The following is a 26,029-nucleotide window of genomic DNA, read 5'->3' on the forward strand; positions in this document are numbered from 1 at the left end:
ATGGTCGCCGAGACGCTGCGGCCAAGTTTCTTTTTCTTTTTTCCTGTTTGGGAGTCTTCTTCAGTAGCACGAAAAGAAAGAGCAAGATGTAATTTTGTGTGCAAACAAATGCATCGCGCGTTTGTGAGCACGTTCTGGAAAGTTCGTGAATAATGAATAATTTGCGCAACTTATTTTATCTATTTGGGCAATATTTGTTCCTTACTCAAAAATACGTCGAGCTTCGTTCAAGGAGGCTGCCCGCCTTATTACAAAGCTTCGTTAAATTCAATCACCACGCATGATCTTCGGTTAAGCATTTCGGAAAAATGCATAAAGAAGAACAACTTGAAGTGCAAAGCCTATACAGAAAAGATAGTCTCACTTTGTTAGGTTTAAAACGGAACACTCGTGGAAACCTGGTAATGAGGAACAAGAAACTTACCCTGCGACTTTGTGGCGCAAGCCGCGCTGTCTGAAGTCATTGTGTCGCTTGTTTCCGCGTTGCGAGAAAAACCTCCATCAACAAAAAAAAAGAGGGAGGTTGTAAGCGGCGTCCCTTGTGTACAGCGCATTTCGCGCCACGTGTCTCCCTTTGTTAAGGGGCTTCCAAGTGGCCACCCATGCGTGTTCGTCGCGCGTTCACGACGTCCTCACGTCACGACGCCTCTGCGCTCATCAAGAGCGCCAACCCGTGCGTGTCGAGCCTCCACGATTCGTCTCGTGGGGCGAGGCAGGCAGCGCGACGGATGCGCGGCTACGCAACGTGGCGCCTTCACGTTCCGAGGGATGCAGTCGCTATGTGGCGCCAAAAGATGTCATTAAAAAAGAAAATCTTGTTCCTGGTACTGAAAACCTATTCACAAAACTTCTGGGCCCGTATCACGAAAAGCTCTTACGCTACAGTTGTTCGTAAAAGCAAATTCTAGCCAATCGCATATATATATATATATATATGTGTGTGTGTGTGTGTGTGTGTGTGTGTGTGTGTGTGTGTGTGTGTGTGTGTGTGTGTGTGTGTGTGTGTGTGTGTGTGTGTGTGTGTGTGTGTGTGTGTGTGTGTGTGTGTGTGTGTGTGTGTGTGTGTGTGTGTGTGTGTGTGTGTGTGTGTGTGTGTGTGTGTGTGTGTGTGTGTGTGTGTGTGTGTGTGTGTGTGTGTGTGTGTGTGTGTGTGTGTGTGTGTGTGTGTGTGTGTGTGTGTGTGTGTGTGTGTGTGTGTGTGTGTGTGTGTGTGTGTGTGTGTGTGTGTGTGTGTGTGTGTGTGTGTGTGTGTGTGTGTGTGTGTGTGTGTGTGTGTGTGTGTGTGTGTGTGTGTGTGTGTGTGTGTGTGTGTGTGTGTGTGTGTGTGTGTGTGTGTGTGTGTGTGTGTGTGTGTGTGTGTGTGTGTGTGTGTGTGTGTGTGTGTGTGTGTGTGTGTGTGTGTGTGTGTGTGTGTGTGTGTGTGTGTGTGTGTGTGTGTGTGTGTGTGTGTGTGTGTGTGTGTGTGTGTGTGTGTGTGTGTGTGTGTGTGTGTGTGTGTGTGTGTGTGTGTGTGTGTGTGTGTGTGTGTGTGTGTGTGTGTGTGTGTGTGTGTGTGTGTGTGTGTGTGTGTGTGTGTGTGTGTGTGTGTGTGTGTGTGTGTGTGTGTGTGTGTGTGTGTGTGTGTGTGTGTGTGTGTGTGTGTGTGTGTGTGTGTGTGTGTGTGTGTGTGTGTGTGTGTGTGTGTGTGTGTGTGTGTGTGTGTGTGTGTGTGTGTGTGTGTGTGTGTGTGTGTGTGTGTGTGTGTGTGTGTGTGTGTGTGTGTGTGTGTGTGTGTGTGTGTGTGTGTGTGTGTGTGTGTGTGTGTGTGTGTGTGTGTGTGTGTGTGTGTGTGTGTGTGTGTGTGTGTGTGTGTGTGTGTGTGTGTGTGTGTGTGTGTGTGTGTGTGTGTGTGTGTGTGTGTGTGTGTGTGTGTGTGTGTGTGTGTGTGTGTGTGTGTGTGTGTGTGTGTGTGTGTGTGTGTGTGTGTGTGTGTGTGTGTGTGTGTGTGTGTGTGTGTGTGTGTGTGTGTGTGTGTGTGTGTGTGTGTGTGTGTGTGTGTGTGTGTGTGTGTGTGTGTGTGTGTGTGTGTGTGTGTGTGTGTGTGTGTGTGTGTGTGTGTGTGTGTGTGTGTGTGTGTGTGTGTGTGTGTGTGTGTGTGTGTGTGTGTGTGTGTGTGTGTGTGTGTGTGTGTGTGTGTGTGTGTGTGTGTGTGTGTGTGTGTGTGTGTGTGTGTGTGTGTGTGTGTGTGTGTGTGTGTGTGTGCGTGCGTGCGTGCGTGCGTGCGTGCGTGCGTGCGTGCGTGCGCGTGCGTGCGTGCGTGCGTGCGTGCGTGCGTGCGTGCGTGCGTGCGTGCGTGCGTGCGTGCGTGTGTGTGTGTGTGTGTGTGTGTGTGTGTGTGTGTGTGTGTGTGTGTGTGTGTGTGTGTGTGTGTGTGTGTGTGTGTGTGTGTGTGTGTGTGTGTGTGTGTGTGTGTGTGTGTGTGTGTGTGTGTGTGTGTGTGTGTGTGTGTGTGTGTGTGTGTGTGTGTGTGTGTGTGTGTGTGTGTGTGTGTGTGTGTGTGTGTGTGTGTGTGTGTTTAAAAACGCAAGTTTTCGCCGATGTAACAGCAGAGAGAAATACTGCTCCTGGAGAGCGCGATCAGTCCGCAGCAAAATGCGAAAGGCAGGATATGAAAATTTATTTATTTATTTATTTATTTATTTATTTATTTTACGATACTGCAGGCCCTCGTCGGGCCCATGCAGGAGTGGTTATAACATGGAATACAGTACAAAAAAAGAAGAAAGTGAAACTACTATATCCAAAACAAAGAGCATTAGCCCACACAAAAATGAACATACTCAATAAATATATACACTCTGTTTAACTTAGCGATTCGGGAAGCAGGAGAAACAGCGTTTACCACAAGAATGCATCTAACAAAAAAACAAACAGGACAAAGAACAGCCTCATCTCTGTACTTAACCACCCGGGAACGCCCCTTCCACAATGATTGAAGTTTTCTTCTTCAATGATTGAAGTTTTCTTCTTAACCATAGGAGGTCACATCCCGCGCACCTGCGAACGTTTTACTTCAACCGCGATACCGCATGAAACTGTGCAAAGACTTGTGTTAATATTGCGCCTCTGCCGATGCTACACGAGACAACAGTAGTGCACTTGGAAAGGTATGCTTGGCTGATGCCACCGTTCCGCAGGTGATCCATAAACCAGCACCAAACTGAAAGACGGTAAACGTAGGCAGCCTTTTCTTTTCCGTTATTTTTCTCTTCTTCAATAAAGTTTTCCACGTTCCCGTCCCGACTTGGGCGTCGCCTACGGTTTCTTCCGGAGGAGTTCCCCGCGTAAGATCTCCATCGGATTGAAACTCCTCAGGACTTCAATAAATTTCTTGACTGACTGACTGACACACACACAGCGGTATGAAGCAAAAGGCAGGATAGGAAGGAGGAGGAAGAAGATGCCGTATCTCTGCACTTTTCTACCAGCGGGGGTGCCACCTACAAGATCGAGGACGATGTGAACTAGACAGTAGAAGTTGAAGAAAACTTGCTTCCTCTCGAAAGAATATTGCTCGCGTACACCTCTGCATCTTTACTCCAACCGATACGATGCAGTCGAAATGTGCAAACTATCGCGTCGTTGCTTCGTATTATGAATGAAACTGGTTTTTTTAGGACGGCTGGAGGAATTCCATATGGCCCACACGTGAAAGAAGGCGAAATGCTGTGCCTAAGATGTTTTTCTTAAGTTCTTCAAAGTTTATTTTTATCCGTTTCCACATGATGCTTTTACCAGTTTTTGTACTACCAACATCTTCCTAATACCGTCCAAATCTTGGCCAATCCCCCGCAGTGGGTACGCGCCATCGAAGAAGGAAATCCAATCCAATCCAATTCAAATGTGCCTAAGCGCCTAAATGCTGTGCAAACATCCTCCTCTTGCATTACTATCGCAGGCGAACTGAACGAAGTATCAGGAAGCGCGAGAGTCGTCGAGATGTTCATCTCCTGTTACTGCGCAATGACGTCACACTGTGCCGTTTAGCTCAGTGAAAAAGGCACAGTGCATTAATACTTTAGTACATGCAACGAGTCCAAGCGAAGTTTTATGCCATGACCTGTTTAAGCGACGAACTTGCCGAACTAGTTATCCTAGCCTCACCGTCACTAGCTGTGCGTTACGAACAACCTAGCAATGTGTGTGACAGTGATCTACCAACACATGCTAATAATTACCATCTGCGGGTTTCAGTAGGCACCGTGACGACACAGTGCAAGAAGCGAAGCCACGCGAAAGGGATGATTTTGAAGTCTTGTGCTGTCTAGCCAATTCGGTGGATTTACCGCTGTGTCCCGAGTATCAAACTACCAACATAAATTTCCCTCTGCCCCACTAATAAAATTCGGTTACGAGTTTGCGCTTATGTCTGTCACTTCGTGTGTTTTCGGCCTCTGTGAGCGAAATCGTGCCGATATGATCAAACGAATGCCGAAAGCGAATGTGACCCGCAAGCGTCCTTTTTATTTGATGTGCGAGCAGTTTATCCTATACGCTTCGTGCGACCAAAAATTCTGCAGTCTCTCGCATCGAAGAATGCCGGCGAATTTCGAGGCGGCCACGAGAAAGGCCAGAGGCCCTCTTCTCAAGCCGCTGAATACTGCAGCGGCGGCACACAGGTGGCGAACTTGCCAACCACGTTGCCGGGTGGCGAGTAATTTGCCACGACGAGAATCTTGTTCGTGGGACCTCGGGCCTGCGCGCACCCCATGCGCGTCGTCTCCTTCCAGATGACCTGCGTGAAGTGGCCGACAGCGTCGATGTCCGGATCAGTGCCGTCCCAGCGGTACTCGGAGATCTCGCTGTACCACGACTCGACGGCCTCGCGCCCTGCACAGACCAAGACGCGCCCACCGCGCTTTCCATCGCCTGTCCGACTGGCATCTCTGCAGTCTATAAGATCGCAACAGCTGGGCGGCGCGGAACGCACAGGACGTAAATGAATCCGTCGTGAAAAGGTCCGGTTGAACGAGATAGAGTTGTTATTTAGAGGAGCTTCTGAAACGCGTGTATTTGTGCTTTCCTACGTCCCATTCCTTTGCGATATCACGTCCTCCTCATACAGGAGCGTATTGGAGGTCCGTGCATAAACGTGAAGGTAAAAAAAAAATGGGCCGAAGTCGAGTAGAGACAAACACGATGCCAACAAACGATTTTTATTCTGTCTTGACGTCAATATAAAGGAATGACATTGAAAACAAACACTTTAGAGCAAACGATATCACATTCTTTAGTGTAATGTCACGAGTCAGATAAGTAGCACATTTCATTGCGGTGCAGCGATAGAGAAAACACGCTGACGCAATGGTCACCGCATTAATGAATTATGTTGCATTGTTTTTACTGTCAAACAGATCAGCATGGTGGTTACATTAACTTTTTAAGTTCTCTGGTGCATAGCTAAATGTGGTATGGCTAAATGTTTCGTAAGAAATTATGCGACAAGGTTCTGTTACACGCTCTGGGGCCCAGCGATCACCTGTGATTTGATGCTTGGGGTTGCTGGACCACTTGACGTACACATTTTCGCCGCATTCCGTGTCCGGGCTGTGTTCAAAGCGATCTTCCTTGGCGAGAGTGATAGCCCACGTTTTCGCCATAGCACTCAGCTGCAAAGACGAGCCGAGCGCGCTGAGCGTAGTTGTCATGCGGAATCGACGCTGGATGGCAGCAAAAATATTGTCTCGAGTGGAAGGAAGAACACACAGTAACTGTCGTTGTGAATAAGCGCCAGATTCCACGGTGGGTTTACGCGCAATTTATTTCAGTTTCTTCGCATAAGTTTTGTACTAGTTTAACTCTTCATTAAGACGTATACGGTAGGTAACAGTATGCTGAAAGCATCGTTGCGGTCGGCTCTTTTTGAAGACAAGTCTTCTTAACTGACGTCATACGGTTCGCGTATCTGGGATCTAGGTATCTTGTTAACACTTCCAGAAAAAAAACGGCCCTTTCCCTTCTCCAGAGCGTCGTAGTGAGTCACAAGAGGCATCAAAATTTAAGCCTCATCGAGGCAAGAAGTGGGAAATAGTCGCACAGTAGGTAAAATAACGGTGCGGGCGTAATTAGCACCAATAAGTCGAAAATTAACTACCTTGAACTATACCCCTGTAAAGGGTGCACCGCCTAGATATAGACATGTTGAGGCAAAGCTGCCGTACGGCACACTTTTGGAGCGAGTTCACTTCGGCTAAGCAAAGCTCAGGCAAGGCAATGGTGCCTGGAAGGTAGCTTCGGCGGTGTCCACTAGAAACGAGAAATAAAGGTCTGCCACCTCCGAGGCTACGCAATGAACGCATGGAAGCGGCACGTTCGACTTTTGGTGACGTTGGAACAAGTGCTAAAGTGCTAAGTACACAGGCATTTTTTTTGCGTTCTACCACCAAGTATGTAAAATTCTGCAAAGTAGGTAAAATTACGGTACGGGAGCAATTAGCACCAGTATAGTGGAAAATTAATCACATTGCACCCATAGACTGTACTCTCCGGGATGAGCCCACCTGGCCTCTTGGTTAAAAAAATGATCAAGCAAGTGTCGACGCTAAAGAAGACAAGGTGGACGTAATTGGGCGCGAAATATGATTCGAACAAGATACGAAATTAGTAAATAATGAACACCGGAAAGATACATAAACAGAGAGCATAGAGAGATGTAAACAACATTTCATCGTCGAATCATTTGAGCCACTACGTACGACGACCTTGTCTTCTTTAGCGTCGACACTTGGTTGAGCTTTGTTTTTCTGTTTCTCTGCTTCGCTTTTTGAGCCGCTTCTCATTTACAATGCAGACCGCCACCACCAAACGATGGAAAAAATAACGAAAGAATTTACGCGTTTGACTTGATCACGATACCTTGATTACAAACTGAAATGAAATTGCTCTATTTTCCCTCCTTGCACTCTAAAGCCCTTGAGCGAATGTAGGTTAATTTATAAATAAAAATTTTTAAAAAATGTCATTCTTTTATTTTATTTTACTTTTCCTTTCTCCTCAATCCTTCAGTCCTGACAGGCTGGGACACACATGCATGGCCAAAATCGGCCCAGTGGCTTGGTGCATCCACGCAGCTATTTCTGTGTCCTGTGTGGAATCCAAAATGCGCCAGGCCAGCACCGACTGCGCACGGCGAAGTTGGAATGTTCACTGCTACGAGGCCTCCTTAATTTAGTGCATCATACTGCACGGCATACTTTACGCCTCCCCCCCGCCCCGAACTTTGCATGAAATTATACCGATGCGCGAGTTTCATCTTGCCTTGGCGTCCAGCTGGAGCGCAGGAACGCCATGCAGCGACCGGTAGTAGTTGTGCCAGTCGAGCGAGTCCTTCTGGAACTCAGCCTCGGTCAGGGGCCGGTCCCGCGACAGCATCGTCTGGCTGCCCGGTGTGATGATCTCCTCCACGATGTCCTTAGTACCATCCGAGTGGTTTATGATCTTCTTGCGCAGCATCGAGCTCTGCACTGTCTTGGTCGCTACAATGCGCCGTCCATGCTGATTGAAGAGATACGAGGAAGGCGGTGCCAAGGTGATCAGAACTGAGCGGATCGACGACGAGTCACCAGATCACCTTCATTCCTTTCCATAATTTGCCAACCCCCGCCAAAAAACAGTGTGTGTGCATGCGTGCGGGGGGGGGGGGGGGGGGTAAGTGTGCTATTTGCCACGCCTGCATTGCGTGGCAAATAGCAGTTCCCGCCAAAACAAGTTTCAGTTCGAATTCCCGAGCTCCTTGGCACCATCTAACGATCTATGAAAGCACAAAACCAAAGTTGCCATTTTTACCTTAAGGGAGGTGGGACAGGTCCAGGTACAGTATCATAATTAACCGGTCCCTAATGGTTCATCATGTGGGACTGATAATCAGATCTGTTAATAAATTAACTGTCACTGATGCATTTTCAACTATTCTTTTAATGGAAATTATAATCCGAAACTCTACTATACGTGTGTGCGTGTGTGTGTGTGCGTGTGCGCGTGTGTGAGCGTGTGCGCACGTATGTGCGCGTGTGCGCGCGCGTGTGTGTGCGTGTGCGTGAACTAGAAGAAAGGATACAGAGGGGGACCGATTTTTATTAGTCAAAGCATAAGAGCCCAACAAATTACTTATTAATTGAATTTAAAAAATAATAAATTAATGGAAATGCAAGTGAATGAAAAAACAACTGGCCGCAAGTGGGATACGAGAGAGTGTGTGTGTGTGTGTGTGTGTGTGTGTGTGTGTGTGTGTGTGTGTGTGTGTGTGTGTGTGTGTGTGTGTGTGTGCGTGCGCGTGCGCGTGCGCGTGCGCGTGTGTGCGTGTGCGTGTGCGTGTGCGTGTGTGTGTGTGTGTGTGTGTGTGTGTGTGTGTGTGTGTGTGTGTGTGTGTGTGTGTGTGTGTGTGTGGTGATGGGTGCTGTGTTGTCCAGTGTTATTACGTGATTCGTAATTCGTGATTCGCTATCATCATGTATGCGTCTTCCGCGCTTCGTAATGCAATGCAATATTTTTTAATCCACTTACACCGGCGAGGTTAATGTAACAAACAGTGTGCACTTAAAATGGAAGCTTCCGCTGAGCGTGCGTATCAAGACAAAATCAGACCTTGCGCGTGCAAGGCAACTTCATAGCGTATATACTATAGAGTTCACGTTGAACCGTCAAGTGCGTACTCACATCGTCGTAGCTGACGGTCTTGAATATTGTCGTAGTCGGGAAATCGTCGTCGCGTAACCCTGGAAGCAGCACAAATTCACTTAATTGGGTCGATCAGAGGATCATAGCTTCTAATTTTTCTTTTTGTAATCAGCGAAAACCCATAATTTCTAAGTACGAATGAGTTTTACGACCACTAAATAGACCTTGATTTCTGTCCGACATTTACCTTCTCCGAGAAGGCTCGCGTTGAAAATACTGACCGTTCTTTTTTTTTTTTTTTTGTTCCTTTCAGCGGAGACATTTAAAAAAGATTATGTAACTGCTGCAAGGATTCCATCTTGCGTACTCGTCCCTTCAGTGCGGCAGACGCTAGGTGAGCGAGTAGCCGTCGCAGTCTGTTCATCAATGAACTAAAGTCGGTTAATCAATTTTCTAATTACTGCCGCTCCCTCCCTCCCATCCCTCCACAGCCTTTCGCGCGACGGAATTTCCTCCCTCGCGCGCGCCAGATTGAGCCGTAATCATATCGGCTCCCCTCGCCTGCTTTAACCGCGCTTTCACTAGCACGTGCAGCATACGGCGCGCGGCGACGGTGTTCTCGCCCTGATACGGAAAATGCGCCTGGAGTCTCGATACGAAAATGCGCCTGGAGTCTCGATATAATTGCTATCGCAAGAAGAAATCTGATGGCCTCCTTTAAAGCAGGCGTCACAGCGCCCATTTCCCTCAAGTGACGGCCTGTGCTTCAGCGCCTCTTTGTGCGCCGTTTCGGTACCACAGCCAGAATAAGGTGATTTTTTGTCGACGAATATCTCAACCCTTAATGCTGTTAAGCTCGCGTAAACCGCTGTTGCTTCCAGCGCACCACTAATTAAATGGTAAACCAATTTTAGTTAAATAATCGATTGCGACGGCTACTCGTCCATCTGGTGCACGCCGCACTGAAGGATGAAGTGAAGAAAGCACCCTCGCAGTGGTTAACTCCTTGTTTAAATATTCAAATGAAATCGTCCGGTATACCAGTTGTACTTATTTTTCAATATAATCATAGTCGGTGACAGCCTAATAATTTAGTACCAACTCCGCCTACAGAACGACTGCATCGGCCCCCTGTGCCTCCGAGCTCCAAACAGTTCTCGGGCAACGCCAATATTTGAAGTAGTTCGGCTACGCCATGAGATCTTGGAGATGCGCACGCGTAATTGACTGGCCCACCAATGCAAATTATTTTTGGGTTGGGTCTCGTTGCATTTACCGCTGCATTTTTTGCTTTTTCACCGACTATACACAATTCTGACGAATTTCTGAAATTTTGTCTTCCTGGAACCAAAGTACGAAAACGTGAATGACTGCTTTACCAGCTACTTCACACACACACACACACACACACACACACACACACACACACACACACACACACACACACACACACACACACACACACACGCGCACGCACGCACGCACGCGCACACACACACACACACACACACAGTTCGAACTGTGTGTGTGTTAGTTCGAACTGCTTTCTTTAATCGCTTGTGGCAACACCCTTCCGCCTTTTCAAGTGGACATCTGACGAGGCGGAAATTACCCGCATGAGATCTCGCAACGTCAATGGGAGATATTTTAAAATTTTGTTTTATCTTTTATTTTAGTTATTCCCTTCAGGGATGTGTTGCAGTTGCGAAATTTCAGCCGAACAGTCTATTTAGCAGAAATCCTAAAACTTTCGAGGTACACATCCCCAAAATCTAATAACAAATGCATTGGCGTTCTAGATGTGATCGGTCCAAACTTCCACAAGGAGCCCTTGGGGGAACTGTTAGCTGGAACGCTGATGTTTTTTCATAGCGCATTATACGGACGAATGTCTCAAAAATGGAGCTAATATAGGATTTCCGCTAAGCAAACACTACTTCACTACTGCTCGGCTTAAATTGCAACATGTACCCTAAAGTGAATAATTAAAGAGGTAATCATAGCGATGCTTTTTTTTTTAATTATCGGCCTCCACATTGTGATTCGTCGCGCAAGTAATGTTCGCCCCTTTAGGTAACCTCGGTAGCATTACAGCGCTGAATGGATTTGAATGGAACGCATTTATTTTTGTTTATTTATTTAGATATACTGCAGTCCAATATAGGGATATAAGTAGGAGTGTGAACATTATACATTGCTAAACATTACACATTAAAAACACACATAAGCACAAAAATAGAACTGATCAAAAAGAAGCGCTTTAGATGTTAGCGAAGCGCTTACCAGTGGCAGCTATGAAATCTGTCAGCGATAGTGAACGAATGTTACCGGGTAGAGAATTCCAAAGCTCTACTGTACGTGGAAAAAAACTACTTAAATGTGTTAGTACGGGCATAAATAGGCGTTATCTTCAAGGCGTGGACACCACGACGCTGATCACAGGCCCGACAGAAGAGTACGCTCCCTGCGCTGCCCCACGCGCAAGCATGCGCTGCCGGGACGCGTATTTAGAATTGCTCGTAGGTACAACGGGGCGTGCCACTTTTGACGGAGCTCGACGTTTCTGCGCAGGCGCGAGTAAGAGCGGGCGCGAGAGAGAAAATCTGGGGACTTTTGCTCCTTGAATATATGACTCAGCCTAGGCACTACGGAGGAGGTTTCTTAGATTGCGTTGTATTCGTTTGTCCCCTGACATGCCGGCATTGCGGAGTTCGGTCGAGTTGGTTTATACGCTCCGCCGCTGGCTGCCCGCGCGGTGAGGCAGTGGGCGCGGACGCCGCTTGGTGATCGCTGTGTCTGAAGGGACAATGTTCTGACTGGTGTTTTATAAGTCGCGGGTCGAATTTTTCGTCGCGACGATAGATCGGATTTTTTACAAGCACTGCTCCAGGAGGGCACATGTAACCGGCAAACGGAGGCCTCAGGAGAGCACCTGAGGTTATATTAAAGCAGGCGGCGCAGGCCTCTGCGAGCCCCAACCCACGGGCCAGTCCGGCTTCTAGCTTTGATATCCCCGTTGCCGCTTTGGTGTCCTGGAGGCGCCGCCAATAATGCGAAATAATGACACGTTGTTTTCATTAGTAAAAACATGATCGATTAAATATGATTGCGTCGAGCCGCCAACTTGCGATGCTAAGTTCAGCACAACCGCGCCCCGCGACTTCTGCCGGCACGGCGCGCCTAGGGACAAGCGCATACACCGCGCCCCAAGGGACTCCTCCGTAGTACCTAGGCAGAGTCGTATTTTCAAGAATCAAAACTCCCCACATTTCCTCTCTCGCACCCGCTCTCACTCGCGCATGCGCGCAAACGTCCGTCGTCTCCGCAAGTTCCACGCCCCGTTGTACCTACGAGCAGTTGGAAATACGCTGCCGGGACTGCGCGTGAGGCGACTCGGAGCGCGTACTTGGGGCGAAGTTTCAGCGTGGCACGTGGCTCAGCACAGACGCCTTTATTTGACGTTGCAATGGTGTAAGCGTACATTCTGGTCTCGAGACCAAAATGCGTACCGAGCTGTCTCTGCATTAATGTGTGGCCAAGTGGAACACATCTTGCCGAGTGGAACCCATTGCGCGGTCATCGCGCGGCGCCAGATGGACGCCCACGCTGATGGTCACATCTGTCCACAAAAGCATTCGGAGCGCGGAAAGTGCGAGAAACTTGAAATAATTTGCCGCTTGAAAAGGTAGGTCCCACACTGCACGCATTCGTTAATGGCAGGCTCTAAGCCAGCGAAGAAATCCCTTCCCGAGTTTTCGCGTTCCGAGAACTGTTATGCACCGCTAGACCCACGTGGTTGCCTGTGGTAATCGCTCGACCTCGCCACCCGGTGCATGGGGTCTTACCGGTGGCAGGCGGCCGGCGGCACGTGCAGCACCACGTCAGGGTGTCCGCGACCCGGCGCAGGAAGTCGCCCATCGGGGCCCTGCAGTGGGGGGGCCACGCTCGCCGCCTCGGGTGCCGCCGCTGCTGGCCCGATCGGGGAGGCCGCGTCCTCCTTTTCTTCCGCTTCGCTCCTGGCGGCCTCAACGCGCATGGCTCGGAGACGACGAGGACAAAGATACGACTAACTAGAGAGCGGAACTTTTAGGCGAAATCCCTATTTTTTCTCCTTACGTCCTTGTCGTGCCTATTTAACAAATAAGCACGAACTTTGGATCTAGAAACACATTTAATGGCACATTTATTGTGCCTATTCCGATGTTGGTGCCTAAATTGGATTTTCGGAGCCTAAAAATGTCTTTTTCTAAGTTTTGTCCTAGCCCTTCACTAATGCATAAGCATTAGGACTGTGAGTATAAATATATAGTGCTACTGACGACGGTCTGCTCCGTACCATCGTCAATGCGACGTAATTAAATCACCACTGAATTGTTTTTTTTTCTTTATATATAAAGTTATTACCAACCGGGAAACTTGGCTGAAGCCAGCCGATTTTTACCACAAACACTTCGTTGTTGTAAATACTGTTATTGTACAGCAGACGAGACGATCGCTGTGAGAAGGGCTCGAACTGCCCTGTAACGACAACTTGAAGGTGATTTGGCGTACTTATGCACTCACTCACTTCACGTTTTTAGCCGACATCATCGAGAAACTTGTGTGCTCTGGCGCAACTCTGAACCCTAATGTGGGGCTCATTTAGGACGTTCAGCAAAGATTTGCCACCATCCCCAATGGACCTGTTGCTCACAGAGTAGTTCGAAACTTCAATCTGCCTTGGACAACATCCCGTGTTTAGGCACTGAAAGAACGGTCAAACGTTGTCATCAGCGAACATTCTGGAACTTCAGAGGGCGCTAGATCATCAAAGGTTTCGAACTACAAATGTGCGCCCGTAACTTCGGCGGATGCTGAGCGTTCCTTTCCTGTATACGAACCAACACTAAGTGAAGAAATGCGCAATGTTCGACCCGAACATCTTGAGATGGGGCTAGTTTGTCACTCCTGTCACAACTTTTCACGTGGTGCCTGCGCACACTAAATTTCGGATAAATCTGGTGACCTACGGGACTTGGCTCATTCCGTTTTATCGAGAAAAGAAAGTGAATTTCATTAGCTAGGGGTCGGCTATCTTATAAAATCAATTTATCCTCCGTTGCGCAGCCGAACTTCTTAACACTTGTATTTACGACAATATTTGGCACCTATATACGTGCTTACACCACAGTTCTAGTGCCTAAACATTTGGTCTCTACTCATGACGGTGCGCTGGACATTACGTGCGTTCACCTCGCTCGACCTCATAGTCACAAGGCCTTGTGCTACATCTGAGCGACTGTACTGAAATAACATTGTTACCATATCTATATATATATATATATATATATATATATATATATATATATATATATATATATATATATACGCATAAATAGAGGAGTTGTCACCGTTTGCTGGCGACGGCTACGCACACCTTTTCGCTTTATTGATAACATAGAATAAAAAAATACGTCTACAGTGTTCATCCTCTGTAGCATACGCCAAAGAGGATGAAGGGAAAACCTACCCGCTCATTAGACATTCATTCTGTTAATTGATATTTTCATCCTAATGCGTTGTTACTTCCTATTACTTGTTTTCTCCCTCCAAAGGCCGTGGGTTCGACTCTCGGCCTTGACGATGTCAATTGGAATCCAACTTGAAGATATGGCCGGTTCGCCTCTATCTCCAAGAGGGTTCGAATCCCACCAAAAGTCGTGGGTAGGAGTGCCATAATTAACTCCGTCTTAATTAACTGTACCTTAATTGACTTTGCCTTAAACCCACAGGCCGTGGGCTCGACTCCAACCAAAGGTCGGGGGTTCGGCTGGTTCGAGTGCCTGAATTAACTTCGCTTTAACAGCAAAGGTCGCGGGCTCTACTCCCACCAGAGGTCGTAGGTTTGACTCTCGACCTTCGCAATGTCAATTGGAATCCAAATTCGAGATATGGCCGGTTTGCCCATATTGCCAAGTGGGTTCGACTCCCACCAAAGGCCGTGGGTTTGACTCGACGTTCGCAATGGCAAATGGAATCCAACTGGGAGATATGGCCAGTTCGCCCATATCTCCAAGTGGGTTCGACTCCCACCAAAGGTCGTGGACACGAGTGTCCTAATTAAGTACCTTAATTAACTGTGCCTTAATTAAATTTTCCTTGATTAATCCCACAGGTAGTAGGCTCGACCGCGACCAAAGGTCGGGGGTTCGGCTGGTTCGAGTGCCTTAACTTCGCCTTAATTAACACCAAAGGGTGTGGGTTCGACGGGCACCAAAGGTCGAGGGTCCGACTCCCTATGAATTTTGGTGCCATAACGCCGGACGTCCGATTTCTCGTCCCATGAGCCGTCTAAGGCTTTCCCCTTAATAATGTTACTCACGACACAGTAGAGTCAATAATCGTCGCAAATGCTAGCATCTTCAAAGAAGCGTTGAAGTTTTTTCATAACATTGCGACGCAATTTTGAAGGCCATGGGCAAGCACCTTGACAAGAGAGAAAAGTCGATGCGAGTCAAATTCGGTTCTTGCTCAAGGCACTGTCTATGCGTTGTGTTCTTGGGACAACCGAGTAGTGAGTGGTAAACATCCTTGCAGTCATGACCCCATGTTGAAGAGGTCACATGTTTATTTTGGAAAAAGAAGTGGATCGTTCGACGACTACCCACCGACACGCACATTAACTTACTCAGTCAATGGTCACCCATGAACCACTTTCGCGTTTTCGAATTACCTCTTCTACCTCTTTCTACTTTCTTTCTCATTTCTTTTTGTCTTTCTCTTTCTGTAGTTTTCTACCTGTATTTTCTAACTTCTCTATTCTGTAGTGTTCATATTCCGTACTGCGTTGTTTGTTGAATATGTCAGTAGTCCGACAACAAGACAGCATGACTGCTGTCAAAGCTGGAAATGCGGAATTAAATATACCTGTATATTTGTACTGCACACGCCTGTGTCTGAATCATAACACCCAACACCAGTCTGAACATCTTGAGGTTCAGACCGGTGTTGGATAAGGAATAATATACAGGAAACAGCAAGTGAATTCTTCAATGGCAGAGTGGAAGTTCGATAGGTTCATATTCTTTGTTTTCCGTTTCGAAGCATGATAATGCTTTCGTCGTAGGTGAAGTCACTCGGAAGTTTCTGATGCGCGATGCCGTTTCATAGCGTACAATATGGGTGTGGTGTTGTGGTGCAGCCGTTTCGCATTTTACATGTCTTTGAATGGGGGAAACCGAAGTTGGCCCTGAGCTAAAGCTTCATCTCAGATGCATGGTTCATGTTAACAACCATCGATCTTAAAGTATAGAGTCGAATCCGGATATGTCGAACTCGAAGGGGATAGCGAAATAGTTCGATATATATATATATATTGTCACGTGGTAGTGACGCCAAAGAACACAGTAGCAGTACTGTGAAAGACAAAACTAGCTTTTATTGGGCGAACCTGTGCCCACAAAACAGGCTACACTTAAAGCACAACGATAGCGGCGAACACAGTCGGCGATCGTCGAAAAATCTCCTCAGCGGGTCAAGTGCGTCGGTTTTTATACAGCAGCCATCGAATGTTCCAGACTAATCGCTGGGACCCGCATGCCTTCCACAAAGTTCTACAACATTCGAGTCACGCGATGAAATCAGATAACACAAGGTTCGGCGACAACAAACAGCGGATAGAAGCATCGATAACTTTCCAGAAACTTCGGATACATGCAGACGCGTCCAGCGCTGTGCGATAACATTTGTTAGCCGGCGAATGTGGTCGCCCGTTAAATATAAGTACACGTGTCAATATATATATATATATATATATATATATATATATATATATATATATATATATATATATATATATATATATATATATATATATATCATTCTAAATATTAAATACGCCATCTGAAGAATTATCTGAAACCTCCGCACGTTTCGGACAACTTCCCGAAATCGTGAAAAGCAGCAATTTACGGTTTTGCCTCCCCGGGGCTGTGTCGTATGCATTAAGGTTTACTTGTTTTTGCACACGAATGTCATAAGTCAATCGAGCTGCAGTGTGCTCTACCAATCGCCACAAGCCCACGTCGCCCGAATGAGAGCTCACGGCGTGCCTCGCGCGCCTTGACGTGCTTGTAGCGCGTTTTATTCAAGGTAGAAATGGAGTCAGTGCAGAAGCAAACCAGCGCCGTTCGTGTTGTCCACTTCTCTACTCTTGTGCCCTGTCTGCACGCCTCACCTCTTTTTTTTTGCGTAACAAACCAGCCTGTGTGGATATGCACTGTGCTGCCGTCAGCGCAGTTGTCTGCTGATCGCGCGTGCCAGGCCGCGTCTACGCCGTTTAATACACTTAGACACACACCGTGCTTTTTTTTCCTCCATGACATGTCCTGACCATCAGGTTCAATGTCTTGTTTGACAGCATCTGGCAAAATAGTGCCGTAATTTCGTCGACATTAAATATTCCGACAGCAAAGGAAGTGATCGCGTACCCACTAAAAGAAGAGCACTCACCGGGGCGAGTTCAATACACGCGTAGTGCACAGCGCTATACTTTTGAATGAGATTTCCAAGGGGATATAAACAATAATTCCATATAACAGAGTTCGATATATCCGGGATTTACTCTATTGTCCCCAAAAATGCAATTCTACGAACACTCGAGGCACATTCGCGTCGCCGCTATCGGCGTAGTTGCACTGCTACAAGTTCAGGGTGTCGAACCGGGATTTTTTCGGGTTCGGTTCGGGTTCGGGTTCAAGCCTTTCGGGTTCGGTTCCGGGTTCGGTTCCCGACCGCCATTCTGTTCTGGTTTGAACTGGTTAAAACGGGTTTATATGGGTTGGGATTTTAAAAAACAATCAGGAGTGTTTTTTGTTTTACTCCTTTAGTGCTGCGTTTTCGTTTCTCTGTCACGTCGGTGTAAACACAGATTCATAATGTACGTTTCTTTTTCTGAATGCTGTGGCTCGGCCAACTTAACTGCACAATCCACAGCAAAATGTTTTCCATGGGAGGCCAACGATTACAACACTAACTGAAGCGAAATAAAAGGTTCGCAGGGACACTTGAGGCTGCTTACGTGTGTGAATGTGAAAGCATTACTCTTTATGGCCGCAACTATATTTATTTATTTTAGTTCATTATTATAATTAAAGTTAATTTCATTCTTGGCTCATAAACCCGCAGTTTCATACCCCGCGGTTCTTTTCTTGGGGGAATACAACAACAATGGCTCTACGTAACCGCCGCGGTGCCGCCTTGTGCTATCTTGTGCTCCACTCCCCTCGCCGACCAGTGACGGGCCGCACCTCGTCTCCAAATAATGCATCCTCGCCGCAATATTCTGACAGGCAGGCATGTAGCCTCCTGGTCAGTGGGCAGCGCCCCGGTGCCCACTGGCATAAATAAGATATAAAGAAATACATTTTATAGCATTTAGGTTGTCGTCACCTAAAATCCTTCCGGCTTTTTTTTGTGCGCAACTAAATTTTCTGTTTGGTCGAGAGTGATGGCGCCGCACAATTTGCAAATGCCTAGGACCCCAAAAATATCGAGGTTGGTCCGACCCACTAATCCGCCTTAACCGACCCGCTAATTCCTCTAATCCAAGTAAACACACCAATCCCACTATTTCACATTAGCTCACCCACTCATCTCACTAAACCACCTCAGTTTGTCCGCTGGTCCGCATTAATCGACTTTAATCCATGCGCCCCTTGATTTTAACGTTGAGCAGATTCAATATTATTTGGAAATGCTGTCACATCTACTTTAGAAGTGGAGTTAAGAAGGCCCAAAAGTTCTTTTTTTTTTAATTCTCATGCTCTGTTAGAGCAGTAAACAAAGGAACAATGTCACTGCACAAGAAGTGCCGGTGACGTATAGGACTGCGAGTGTTTGTCTCACTGCTGTTTGTTCATAACCACTTATTTAACGAGAATAAGAGGAAGATATGGATTTATTCAGTGGCGTAGCCAGAAATTTTGTTCGGGGGGGCTCACATTGCAGCTCGGTCTCCTCCTTAAGAGGAAGCTTTAGTTCGGGTGCTCGTATCTAAATACCAGTGGCGTAGCCAGAAACATTTTTCGGGGGGGGGGGGGGGGGGGGGGGGCTCACATTGCAGCTCGGTCTCCTCCTTAAAGCTTGGGTGCTCGTATCTAAATACATGTAGAAGGAGAATTCATTTTCCTCGCCAACCAATGCACCAAATTTGACGAGGTTTGTTGCATTTAAAAGAAAAACAAATTCTAGTGACTGATGGTTTCGAATTTTTCATTTAGGTTGTCAATTCTTTATTAAAAATGCACCAAAATCGCAAATTTTGAGAAATCTAAACTATCAAGTTTAAAACTATGTAACTCAGCAATGAAAAATGATATCACAATTCTGTGAATTGCACCTAATAGTACATCTACACCGGACAAAATTTCTATGTTACACGTGAATCTCCAGAAATTTAGCATTATGGAAATACGGGTTTCGCAGAATCCTTGTACACAACGTAACCAATTCCCGTAAGATATGAATTGACACACCAAATTTGTCCGCTTTGACTGTTATAATAGGTGCCGTTTACTGAACAGCGACATGTGTGCTTGATGCAGAACTATTAGTTTGTAAACGTTGTGCTTCTATTTCTTTTTTTAACGTTCGAGTTTTTCAAAATATTTAAACAATGTTCAGGCCCTAAATCGAAATTCCGCTTCCAACAGACACTAGAACTTAACTTTCTCTCTCAGATGCAACAAATTTCATTAAAAGCGATGCGGGAGTTATCACAGAAAAGCGTTTCTGCGTTTTACATGTGTTTGAATAGGCCGCCTCGGAGTTGGGCGCGAGCTAAAGCTTCCTCTTAAACAATTTGTCTGGGAATCAAATACATGAATAATAACTGCATTGTCATTGCTAAAGATGCTGCAAACTAATTCTTTAACGCTACGCACTATCAAAACAAGTAAAATATGTATTTTTTCATAAAAGAATATACTTGTATGTGCCGAAAATTGTGCCCAAAGTAACTGATATCAATGCTTCCATGTTTTTGTATATTCAATAAGTAAAGAAAATCACGCGAACTTTAGAACTCTATCAGTTCGAAACCAGCAAGGCAGTGCATGCCACTGATATGAAGAATGTAAAGTCCATGAAATGAACAAGTTGAAGACAAATATTGTAATGAAACTTTACAAACTTTACAAACTTTGTCACTCAAGAACCTTGTTCACACTTTTGTACATATGCTATGGCCAGTGAAAAATCTCAATGACGCTATCATTTGTTCCAATGTATTACGCAGAAGCAGCTGTCACCGGTCGTGTATCGTGAGTAATTGCACCGAAATTATAGCCGCAACAGAGAGCACGTATAGAAAGCAGGAGTTCTGCAATATAAACGAGGGCGAGTCACATGAAAGTCAGCCAATGCGAATACATGACAAACGGGGTACCTTATTTAAAAGTAGTCTCCATGATCATTTAGACATTTGTCCCGTTGTCTAACGAGTCGCGTGATTCCCGTCTCATTAAATTCCTTGGGTTGGTGCTTCAAAAAATCCGCAACTGGCTCTTTCACGTCATCGTCCGACACGAATCTGGTTCGCTTGAGCTGTTTTTTCAAATGCTCCAAAAAGTGGAAGTCGCAAGGCGACAGGTCTGGGCTGTATGGCGGATGTTGCAGCGTTTCCCACTTGAACATTGCCAGTTTTGTATTAACCACATCAGCGACGTGGTGACGGCATTGTCGTGGAACAAGATGACCCCATTCGTCAATTTTCCACGTAGTTCGTTCTTGATTGTGACACGCAGCCGATCTGACGTTTTACGATAACTAAACAAATTGATAGTCTCTCAAGATTCAGCAAATTCTATCAGTTATGGCCCCTGACGATCGAAAAAAAAGTCAACAACACCTTTCCGGCGGAAATGACGGCCTTTCCTTTCTTGGAGGTGGTGAATTTGAATGTTTCCACTGTAAGCTTTGCTGTCGTGTTTCAGGCTCGTAGAAGTGGCACCATGGCTCGTCCCCGATCACAATTGGAGATTGGAGACAAGAAGTCGTCATCCTTATTGTGATACCGGATCAGATGAGTCAAGGCAGCGCGAACTTCTCCATCTTCTAGCGGTATTTCAAAATCTTGGGCAACCATTGCGCACACAAGAGCGAATAACCGAGATGTTTATGAATTATGGCGTGAACTGAACCGTGACTGATGTTCACACGCTCTGCCAGTTCATCGATGCTTATCCTCCGTTCTTGTCTCATCAGCTCATCAACCTTTGCAATTTTCTTTGAGGTGATTGCACGATGGCTTTGGCCCGGCCTTGGATCGTCTTTGCAACTTTCACGTCCTTCTTTTAACCTTTAGAATAAAAACAGGAACAGCGCAACACAGGACGAACGAGTAAACAGGACAGAGCGCTGACTAGCATTTGGTTGCTAGTCAGCGCTCTGTCCTGTTTACTCGCTCGTCCTGTGTTGCGCTGTTCCTGTTTTTATTCTAAAGATGAACCAACCAGCCCCATTGAACACACTGCTAACGTTCTTTTACCCGTTTGCTCGAACGATTCACAGAGACCAATGACACGGCAGTCATACGGCGACTAATTTCTTTTTAGGAAGCACCTTCAGCTGTCAAAAACCTCAGGGCACCAGGCTGCTGAACTTCTAGAGCGTCCATTATGTCCATGTCCATTATGTCCAGCCATGTTCAACCCAGTGTATGAGAGCATTAAACAACCTTGATACTCACCCCTGCGTGTCCCTTTTGTAATAGAGAGATGCCTCTGTGTCACGTGCATGCCTCGCAGATAATGGACGAGTGAGTGAGTGAGTGAAAACTTTTATTGAGTCTTTTAAGAGTTTCGCGGTTACGAGGTCTCCGTCGTCTTCATCTTCTTGGCGCTGGCGACTTGAGACTTCTCTTCAGCAAGGGTGGGCCCCTATTCCAAGGCTCCACTGAGTCGTGCTGCATCGCTCGCGTGCTGCACTAGGGCCCTTTGGGCCGTGAGCTCGATGCTGGTGAGCCGACTCTCCCATTGCTCCGCACTCGGGTGTTCGTGTTTGTGGAATGCTTTGTTGCGTTCGCACTCCTAGGTGATGTGGTAGAGTGTAGGTGTGGCACCGCACCAAGGGCAGGTGGCCCTGTATTGTGTCGGAAACATCTTATTAAGCACGTGTAAGTTGGGGAAGGAGTTTGTTTGTAGTCTGCGCCAGCTGGTCGCTTCCTCCTTTGTGAGGGCTTTGTGTGGTGGCGGATATCTAATTCTAGTTCCTCTATATAAGTTCAGGGTCTCTGCGTATCCCCCCTCGCAAGCCTGTAGGTGGGTCTCCGGGGCATTAGACCGTCCTGCTCAGAACGCTTCGCCTCGAGCTAGGCTGTCTGCCCTTTCGTTCCCCCCTATGCCTACGTCACCCGCGATTCAGATTAGTTTGTGCCTGGGCTTTTCCTTCTCGGCGGAGGTGGCTCCGCTGAGTATTCTGAGGGCAGTTTTGCTGATTCTGCCTCTCGTGTAGTTCCTGCACGCCTCTTTTGAGTCCGTCAGTATGTTGAGAGATCGGCCTGTTCTATAACCTTCCGCTGCCGCCAGCGCTACGGCAATGTCCTCGGCCTCCGCTGTGCCAGCGACCTTTGCCGTGGCATACGTGATCGGGTTTCCTTCCTTGTTAACCACTACCGTCGCGGCCACGCGTTCTCTTCCGTGTGGATATACGGCGGCGTCCGTGTATACTGTATTGTCTAGCTGGGCTAGCATTCTCTCAACGTATTCGCCCCTAGCTTTTCGCCTGTTTTCGTGTAGGTTGGACGAACAATTATTGCGCGGGGTGGGTTGGCTCACTTTCATTTTACTCGCCTTCGTACATTAGAAATGCGAAGATACAATGGAATATACCAAATGAATATACAGCTTGATAAAAGGCAAAAAGTGTCACTGGAAACAAAGTTCACTGCACGTATACAAAAACCCCCGCAACAAGATATTTAAACATACGTATAAGTCTCCAATAAATCTACGTATCTAAAAAAAGTCAGTGTATACAATGCGTCAAACAAGGTAAATAAACATGTTGCGCAATTAGAGATTCACAGAATCCTAGATCCCACTCCCATTCCATCCGCTCCCCCCGATGTATCGCGCGCGACGGAAGGCGGCGCGCTTGCTCCCCGCTTTTCTCTTTTGCGCACATAAGACTGAGCCACCATCGTCGTCTCACCCATTCCAGCCCCCCCATCCTCCCTACGCTTTCACTCGCACATACAGCATGCGGCGCGCGGTCACGATGTTATCGCCCTTGGACTTGAACATGAGGGCGACGGCAACGGCAGGAATGCGCCTGAGTATCCATATAATTGCTATCGCAATACTATATATATAATAAGACTATCCGGCAACTGAAGCGTCCCGTGACCCATTACTGTCCGCAAAAGAAGAAGTAGCAAAATCGAACTTTCACCATACGACAATTCGCTGCGCCACAACAATGTCTTTTTCTTTCCTTTTGTGGGGCCGGGGCACCGAAATGAAAAAGCGCAAATTATGTTGGCCACAATCGAATGCCTACTTTGGGCACCTAATGTAGCTACCGAAAGAATATCGAAGAAAACGTGAGACGCTTGGTACACCGAGAACCATACGCATACGGCTCGGTATCCTACACTGGCGAGACAAGACTTTCCGGAGAGGTTGCGCTCAAGTGAACGCGGTGCAATTCGTCGAGTCCCCACAGTCATGGCTGCGAGCGACGATAGTTTCTTTTTCTCGTCTGCTTGCCAGAAAGTGCCCAAAACTCTGCCAGGCGAAAATCCACTCGGCCAGAGAAAGGCGAACGCGCACCGAAGTGCGCCGCGCGGTGGTGGGAGCAACACGAGAAAAACGCATGCGCTCTGGCTGCCTCTGGCAGCCCGCGGGTAGGGTAGCGAGGACAAAAAAATTGAAGAGGCTCAATGTGTCCTCGCGAATAAAAGTCAAAGTAGAAAAATAAATAAGAACGTAGTTACCTTGGCTGACTTTAGTGTCTTCACACGGATGCTTTGGCATAGATGAAAAAAAAATGTTGATATTTTTTATGTGTCATGATGGCACAAATTAACCACCACAGCGCTTCATCTCATCCGACCTAGCTGCTGGCTTTGTCAACTTGTCTGATAGTGTGTTGATTTGGCCTGTCTCGTTGTATGATCCGATGTAAGACCATAGAATAAAGAACCAGTAATACTTTAGAAAAGTCAATGCACCTTTGGCGTCCAATATTTATAGTAACATAAAACCCACAATGTTCCGCAATTGAAAATCTAAAGCCCAACTTTGGAAATGTCAATGCACCTTTCACATCAAAAGTTTATGATAACTTTATACCCATAAATTTCGGAATTGACATCCATGCGCTGCGTAGATTGCGCGGCCTCCGCAAGATGCCGTGGCGAGCCCGTTTGCCATCAAAACGCCCTTCAAACTTTGTCATCGGGTGGGGCTGCTTGGCGTTATGTGACTACCGGTGCATGGGCGCTGCCGCGAAATCCAGCCCAAGTTCGCAAGGTTCACGCTGAAATGTCTTTTCGAACGTGAAAAAGACACTCTAGAGAAAATTCAGAATGATTTCCGGCACCAGGGATTGCTTGGGTGGGCGGTGCATGGACAGCACGAAAAAATTTCGGGGAAGGGGGGGCTGAAGCCCCATAAGCCCCCCTCCCCCCCCCCCTGGTTACGTCCCTGGATTTATTGTTGATGTCCCTGAAGGCCTTCACAAGGGGCCGGGGATGCATTTAAATTAACAACCCATTGAAAATGTTACACAATATTAAACACCATTCACATAGAAAGCATGAAAAATAAGCCATGATATGTTGCCTCGGAATATACATTCTAACTTATTCTAAATGCAAAGGAAAATTCAGGGAGATGGGCAGTATCTAACGCAAACTGATAGTATATACGGACAATTTTACATTAAGTTGAGGCTAATAATAAGAAAAGAACCTGATGGGTTGTGGAACTACAGACTATGTATAATATTTGGTGGTGCTGTCGGGCGAATGGTAAAAATATCTTCAAACGCAAGGTACAGCACCATAAAAAAAAAGAAACTAGAAACTACAGTTTTAAAGAGCCGCTAACGGTTTACCTATGCTCGGGAATAAAGCAGCTAGGAAACCTGGGATATAAAAGCAAACGGCGCAATTCAGTATTGACACTCGTGCGGCATTCTATCCATATTCGGCGATTTTAAAGCTCTTTTAGGGATAATAAACTACACCGTTTAGCCAAATACAAGGGCTTTAACAAAATTTATTCGCATGCTCGCTGAGCTCCTTACCTTTATCAGTTGTGTGCAATTTCTTCTACTTCGAGTGTGCACATTGCATATCATTCGCATATTTTAATGGGCATTTTTTGCAGTAAAGGTTTCCACCAGTATTTATCGGATGTACGGCATACTTATCTCGCAGGTATTACATTTTTCAATTTTATTCCGTGCAGATTTTTTTCGAGCTCTATGAACAATCTTCCAATGCATCTTCACCCGCAACCACTTTTAGGTTAGAGTGCAGTGTTGGCTTGTACGATCACCAATAAGCTTAACGTGACACCTTTGCGCGTCCCAGCATTTTATTATGTGCTCACACAATGCTGCAAAATTTTATTTGGCAGAAAGAGCGAAGAAAGAGGACGTCGTCAAGGGTTGTTGGATTCAACCTCGTTCGATGACTAGGCAGGATGTATATGAGCCCTGAAAATGCCCTCTCGGCGCTAACTTGTGTGGCCGGCACCGCAAGCGCTACTGTGGCATGTGAAACAGGTCTGGGCACCGCAACTTTTCATTCTCCCAATAGTCCAGCAAATTCGAATCCTTGCTTACTATGGGCACCTTCTCGAATGCATCGAGTAGGCTGTGTACTTTTTCGACTTTGAGTGAACTGTCACTAGCTGGTTGTAGGCAGTCTTCTTCTCTTTCCACAAGGAAGGTCTCAAGTTCATCCTCAGCTCGTAAGCTCCTAGAGAGAGATTCTGCTGCCGCTATTAATTGCACTTGATTGCCTCCAACGATCCCACGAAGCCGCCTCCACGTTGGTCACCAGATGCTGTTTGGTCGGCACCTTTCTTCACTAGTCAATGTTACGTGGTAGCGAGGATCTAGATAAATAGCTGCACAGAAAAAGTCGCAGCCTAGCAACAACTTCTCGTGCCTTTTCATGGCAATCGCTACGTTGCTGGCTATCGAGGTGTCCATTTTAGAAACCTCTAGGTTTTTTAAGCCAGGTGCTGTAAGCCATTTAAGCCATTTAAGCCAGGTGCTGTAAACATCACCTATCGGGAACTGTTCCCTTTGGGGTTCAACAGTGGCTTTCTCAGCGGGAGCCAGTGCAGCCACCGCGTTTTTGATGCTCTGCCGGTCTTTT

General features: G+C 46.7%; 1 protein-coding gene across 1 annotated transcript; it reads right to left on the reverse strand.

Moving 5' to 3' along the window:
* Window positions 1-4,493: 4,493 nt before the first annotated feature.
* On the reverse strand, window positions 4,494-12,656 carry LOC126543341 (Golgi-associated plant pathogenesis-related protein 1-like). Its single transcript, XM_055078363.1, has 5 exons — window positions 12,501-12,656; window positions 8,695-8,753; window positions 7,297-7,533; window positions 5,519-5,648; window positions 4,494-4,869 (listed from the first exon to the last, which is right to left on the reverse strand). The coding sequence occupies exons 1-5, from the start codon at window positions 12,571-12,573 to the stop codon at window positions 4,625-4,627; spliced, it is 744 nt and encodes a 247-aa protein (XP_054934338.1). The 5' UTR covers window positions 12,574-12,656; the 3' UTR covers window positions 4,494-4,624.
* Between the last annotated feature and the right edge of the window lie 13,373 nt (window positions 12,657-26,029).

This window comes from Dermacentor andersoni, chromosome 1 (genome assembly GCF_023375885.2).
Source record: "Dermacentor andersoni chromosome 1, qqDerAnde1_hic_scaffold, whole genome shotgun sequence".
In the NCBI taxonomy this organism is placed as follows: Eukaryota; Metazoa; Arthropoda; class Arachnida; order Ixodida; family Ixodidae; genus Dermacentor; species Dermacentor andersoni.